This window comes from Bicyclus anynana, chromosome 1 (assembly GCF_947172395.1).
Source record: "Bicyclus anynana chromosome 1, ilBicAnyn1.1, whole genome shotgun sequence".
In the NCBI taxonomy this organism is placed as follows: domain Eukaryota; kingdom Metazoa; phylum Arthropoda; class Insecta; order Lepidoptera; family Nymphalidae; genus Bicyclus; species Bicyclus anynana.
In genome coordinates this window covers 18,652,819-18,658,912 of record NC_069083.1, presented here as the reverse complement: position 1 = coordinate 18,658,912, position 6,094 = coordinate 18,652,819, and the positions used below count along the sequence as shown (strand labels likewise).

The 6,094-nt window shown below is 35.7% G+C and overlaps 1 protein-coding gene across 1 annotated transcript; it reads left to right on the top strand.

Moving 5' to 3' along the window:
• The first annotated feature begins 1,562 nt into the window (after nucleotides 1–1,562).
• LOC112048353 (uncharacterized) lies at nucleotides 1,563–4,708 on the top strand. The gene is made up of 4 exons (XM_024085850.2): nucleotides 1,563–1,817; nucleotides 2,657–2,758; nucleotides 3,293–3,403; nucleotides 4,472–4,708. The coding sequence occupies exons 1-4, from the start codon at nucleotides 1,563–1,565 to the stop codon at nucleotides 4,577–4,579; spliced, it is 576 nt and encodes a 191-aa protein (XP_023941618.2). The 3' UTR covers nucleotides 4,580–4,708.
• The last annotated feature ends 1,386 nt before the right edge of the window (nucleotides 4,709–6,094 follow it).

Sequence of the window (6,094 nt, the reverse complement as noted above, 5' to 3'; positions counted from 1 at the left end):
GCATTTTTTTTATATTTTCCTACAGAAATTGAAGATGAAGAAGATACAGACAGGCAGACAAAAAATTTAAAAAAAATGTTGTGATTTAATATAAACCATATATTATGAAATTAATTTTATTTATACGTATTGAATTATTGATGATACATAAAATGAATATTGCTTTAAGAAAAATAAACAAACGGAATTTCATCAATCAATCAATCTGCTAGATAATGCAAATTATCTCTTTTATCCACAGGCCACCAGCTATTGCATGTTTTTATCATTTAGTTAGTATGGTGGGTTTTCTCAAGAGGAAGATTTGGTAACGGATCTAAGTTATTTATTATCAACGACATTATACTGTACTTACCTATCTGTTATTTATTTATTTCATTGTTTTGGTAATTTTAATGGACAAGTTAATAGGAATATCATTGATACCAAAACAAATATCAGAACGGTACCATGTGTGTGTGTTTAAGTTTTTAGCAACCTAGTTCCAAAGCAAGCAAAAGAGAAAACAACACAATGACTTTCAAAAATACAAACAATTTCACGTTTACATTCCTAGAGCTGTTATGTGGATCCAAAAATAATCCATAAACTATAAAAAAACATACAATGCAAACTTTTTTCCAATAACAACTATTTTGTACCAATCGAAAATAAAACAATCAATTGTAGATAAAATTCAAACAAAGCTGTCAAACAAGCGACGCATATATCTATTCCCAATCAATCATAAACCAATCATGTAAAAAATTTAAAACTACAAAAAAGAACGATTTTATGTTGGCGCGCTGTTTGGGGAGCTATGGATGGATCACCAACTCTACAGTACCCAGTGCACCGATATCAGGTTTAGTTAATTACGATCTTCTACTTAAAGACAAAGTGTTCAGTCGTTCTTTGTTCTTCGTTCTTTGTTCTGCATTCTTTTTTCTGCGTTCTTTGTTCTGCGTACTTCGTTTTGCGTTCTTTCTGCGTTTGGCGTCCTGCATTCTTTGTAAAATGCAACTTCATGGCACCGTTCAGGCTGAAAGAGTGCATGAGTTCTAAGTTCTGCTTCCCACGTCTTTTATTAAGATCTACGTCTTTTATTAAGATCTGAGTCTGATCTGATAAGGATCGTTGAGTCAACCCTTAAGCCAGCAGCGTGGTATGTTAAAACTCCATATTGAGTGGATAGATCCTAGGCCCGTAATGGGTTGTTAAAAAGAACTAATGAATTAATAATGTTATCTTGTGAATTAATTAGAAAATCAGAATATGTTTATGTTCAGTCGGAATGATAATGAAATTCCTCGAGACATATTTCCAGGGATTCACTAAAATAATTCGCTACAATAACGATAATCAAATTACAATCACCAAGAACCTTAGCAAGAAGGGCAATTGTGTATTATGTATACAACATTAGCGTATCTGTTGGTAACCTAAGCCAGGGCATCGCAAAATAAAGAGCAGCTAACCTAAATAAATAAATATAAAGCAACCTAATCCTAAGTTCTTTCAGTTCGCTTGCATTGAATGTCTAGTATCTACTACTCCTTCGTTTTTGTCTAATTCATGATAAGATGATAAGAAAACAAGAGATGCTTTCGACAACACAAGAGACAGCAACTTTAGAGTGTGCAAACTTTTATCACAACTATTTGGCGTTTTTATGTTACATTCAAGATGAAAATTATTTTATAGGGAAACGCGTATTAAATAACAATAAAAGGTTGTTGAAATCGTTGGTGCTAGCCACGCACGCTATCGACAGAATCGCCGTGGAGATGTATACGCCTGAGGAGATGCGCTGGCAGAAAACTCTACTAGGACACACGGTACAGTTGACATATAATTTTCAATGTAAATGTAAAATAAATAAGCTAATAATTTTCTATTTGAATTGCATAGCTATTAGTCTGTAAGCCTTAAACTCGAGAATGGAATTTTTATTAATTTTGTTCACACCTTGAAGAGGTTCAAAAATAAAGAGAAAAAGTTTTTGGCTGTTTCTTAGGGTATATCCTATATACCCTAAGAAACAGCCAAAAACTCGATAAAACTGATGTTAATTTTTTTCATGGAAATAGTCACTTATACATAATATAGCATTTGTGGTGGACCAATCGTTTGATAGTTGCGTCAAGCATGACTGTTATTCTTATTTTTTCATATTTATACATGCAGCGTAAAGTGGTCTATAGCAAGACTACTTTTTTCGAGTCAGCTAGCTAAAGATTTCAAGATCAAAGCAGCTTCAATGGGCGGGTTGGCAGGTTTAGGATGATTGACGATGTCAATGATAACGACCGGGACCACAGCACGGGCCAAGGCCACCAACGAGCCAACTCCGGGCTTGGAACTTTGCTGAAAATTTCTTAAGACGACTCCAAACATAGCAACACGGCAATGGCGAGTCACAGCCCTGCCGCGCGACTAGTTCAGACATCCCAAAAACATTCGTGGTAGCCGAGCACAAACTTGCAGCAAATGCGCGCGGTGTGCCGCTCACGATCGCCGGGCTATGTTTGGACACGCCAGTAGAAGAAAGAAAATTCAATTCAGAAATTTTCGTAGCCCGACCTGGAACTCGAACCTTTCAATCAAAACAAAATTATGATTATGATCAAAAATATTGATGATGATGATGATAATGATACACAATTAAATGCAACAGTTTACGATGTCGCGAGAGTCGTGCGTTGGTGACTGCGAGAGCAGTACGAAGGCTGTGGTGTCGGCCTTCAAGTCCTGGCTACAGGCTCACGAAGAGGCTCAGGTAGATTTCATTATTATGAAAACAAGATATTCTATAATTTTTTAACCGACTTCAAAAAGGAGGAGGTTTTCAAATTGATCGATATTTTTTTTTATACTCAAAGATCCCTGAACCGATTTGAAAAATTCTTTTTTTTGTTTTAAAGGATATCCTTCTTATGTAGTCCTATATTCATTCATGAAGTTCAAATTAGTTGGCACGTTTATAAGTTTTGAAGTCAGTCAAAAATATATTTGTGATAAATATGTATTAATGTATTTCAGTGTCGGGTATAATATTAGATTAGATTATTAGAAACAGTTAAATGTACTATATTTAACTGTTGCTAATGCTATACAATATATTAAATACTAATATTAGAAATGTGAAATTTTGTCGGTCTGTAATATCAAAACCAAAATACACTTGCAACAAAAATTAAAACCACTGCCCTACCATGACCATTTTTTTGTATCTAGGCTTTTCGTACTTTTTACATAGTCGGGTTATAGTTTTGAATCTTTATTTTTATCAAATATTTACTTTATGCTCCAGGTCATGTTTGCCAGCGCGCTGGTGGTGGTGGGGCTGTGGTGGCTGGTGAAGACCGTGCTGGCGCTGCTCATCAACCTCGTGTGTCCCATCCTCGTCGTTGTGCTCGCTGTGGTAACCCAGGAATAAAATATTTATTCATGACCATACCTTTTTTCTCGAAAAAAAAACGACCGACTGCGGCGACCCCGCACTACAAAGCGCAGTGTTGGTCGACCCTCCACCAGATGGACTGACGACATCAAGCGAGTCGCAGGTATTCGCTGGATGCAGATGGCTCAGTATCGTGATGTTTGGAAGTCCCTTCAAAAGGCCTATGTCCTGCAGTGGACGTCCATCGGCTGACATGATGATGATGATACCTTTTTTTATTCTTTACAAGTTAGCCCTTGCGATCTCACCTCATGTTATGTGAAGATGCTTGGAAAAGGTACAAATTCTACCCATATCTCTGATGGTTTTAACGCAGCACCGGAACGCTTAATAGCTTGGCGGTAGGTGTTTGTCCCTAGGGTGGCGTAGCAGCAGAACAGACCAGAACTAATATTGAAAATCATATAGTGATTTGTGCTGGGAACCGGATCTCTGTGAGAACCACAGCTCTACGAACTGCGCCAGAGAGAACATCATATTGTATTCATAAGAATACAAGAAAGTATCTTGTATAAACAAGAATGTGGTGACAGTTTTTATCCAGAGAAGTATTAATGTGTGCCGATTTGAAAGGTGTGCTTGCAGTTAAAATAACAGGGAAACAAGGACCAGGTTGACGCAAAGTATAGAAGGCTAAAGGCGATACTTATAAGTGAACCATCAACTTTTTCTTCATCTATGTACAAACAAGGTTTATTTCGGAGTGGCTCTGCAAGAATAAGATTGTTGGAATGTGGACTCGTACAAAATTTCTTCTTTACTAATACGCACCGCTTTTCGGAATACTCTTCCCAAGTCCTTTTCTGATTCTTATAGCTTGGCTAACTTGGGTACAAGAGTGAATAGGCATCTCTAAGGGAAGCGTGTCCCTTCTAAGACATAACTAATATCTACACTTACTATCAGGTGCGGTCATGGTAAAAAGCAAGCCTTTATCGAATTTTCAAGAGATAATTTTGTCATGCAACCGCTTACTCGTATTTTTGAACTTGTATTTAATCTGTAATAATTGTACCATTCTTCACTTAGGTTTGCGTCCCGCAGTTACGCGTCCCTCTGCTGGGACAGAACTACCCTCTTCTTGCGAACATTCTGAGAAGTATCCTGCTGAAGTTGGCTGAAAACATTAAAGTGTAAACGTTGAAGGAATATAAACTATCGTGGTTTTTGTAGAACAGAAATAATTTGGCCTGTGCCGTGACGTGGTAAAACCGCTCTTCTTTTGCGATATGAAGCTTTATTCCGATCCTGAGTCGCAATTACAAAAAAGAAAAAATCATTGTTTTCTGAAACATCCATGTAAATAAATATATTTTCGTCTAATAATTATTGTTTAAATTATACACTATAATTTTGATTATATCATAAAATGTTAAGATGCGTGTTAACAACCTAACGTCTAATGGTGGTAACTGATGGTTGATCCAGTGTAATTTGAAATTGTACAAATACCTAGCAGCCAGGAGTTAGGATGTTGTACTTACACCCGTGCTTTGGAGAGTATGTTAAGCTGTCGGTACAAACATCAGCCAAAAGTCATCATCATCATCAACATTATCATCATCATCATATCTAAAACTGGCATTGTAGCGTGGTGGTTCTTAGCTCCATATCTTTTGAGAACGGAGGCCTGGTCATAAAATAGGCTTATACTAATGATAATACAAGCCTTTCAGGTCACGTCCCTTGAACCGTTCTTACCAAGACCCTTAAATGATATTGGATACTGATCTTAGATCTAAATGAACGACGATAAACAAGCCACGGAAATGATAAATGGTTGCTTTCTGCGTCATTAACGGAGGCTAAATTAATTTAGATAAAACTTTGTTGACAGATAAAAAAGCAATTTTCGCTCGGTCAAAGAAAAAAGCAACTTTCCAAAATGTTTAGTATCAGTTACATTATTATTTTAATGGTGCTTGTCATGTCTATGAAAATGCAAGATGTGTTTTTAATTTGGTATAAGAAATGCTAGCCCGCTAGTTCCAGTGAAAATACAGGATTAACATATAGCCTATGACACTCACAAATAACGTGGCTTACTAGTGATAAAAGAATTTTCAAAATTGGTTCAGTAGATCCAGAAATTACCCCCTACACTACCACAACCTTTACCTCTTTATAATAGAAAGAATACATATAGCTTTTATACTTCTTTAACTTATTTTTTTTTTAATTTTACATTTTATCGTTGGTCAATATACTACCCATAGATTTACGAGTCGGTGCAAGTACCTGTACTATAAATTTTTACGAATATAATTTGAGAAAACTTTATACCATTATTTAATTCTGTAGGGTGAAAATTTCTAAAAGTTTAAAATAGATTTTATACATATATAAGTACATTTTATAAAACGGTACGCAAAATTACGATTCGCAAAGTAAAGGTATTTCCGGACAGTTTATTGAGTAATATAATGGTTTCATTAAAAGAATATGGAAATAAGACCCCTTTGTGTCCCCTTTCGGAGAACGCGATGAACTGGCAACCTACGACAGTTTATGTCGTCATTTTATGACGTATTTTACATTTATTTTATTGACACTCATAGCGATTTTAATAGTCTTTTTTTTGATGGATTTTTAATTATAATATAGGTACAATACAGAATAATACTTATGGTACGAGTAGGTGCTCAAATTTTT

What these genes read in the sequence shown, in the direction of transcription:
- LOC112048353 (XM_024085850.2), top strand. Translation starts at nt 1,563, where the DNA reads ATGATAAGAAAACAAGAGATGCTTTCGACAACACAAGAGACAGCAACT. An exon ending in AAACTCTACTAGGACACACG is followed by an intron (nt 1,818 to 2,656) that starts GTACAGTTGACA and finishes TAAATGCAACAG; the next exon opens with TTTACGATGTCGCGAGAGTC. An exon ending in TCGTCGTTGTGCTCGCTGTG is followed by an intron (nt 3,404 to 4,471) that starts GTAACCCAGGAA and finishes TTCTTCACTTAG; the next exon opens with GTTTGCGTCCCGCAGTTACG.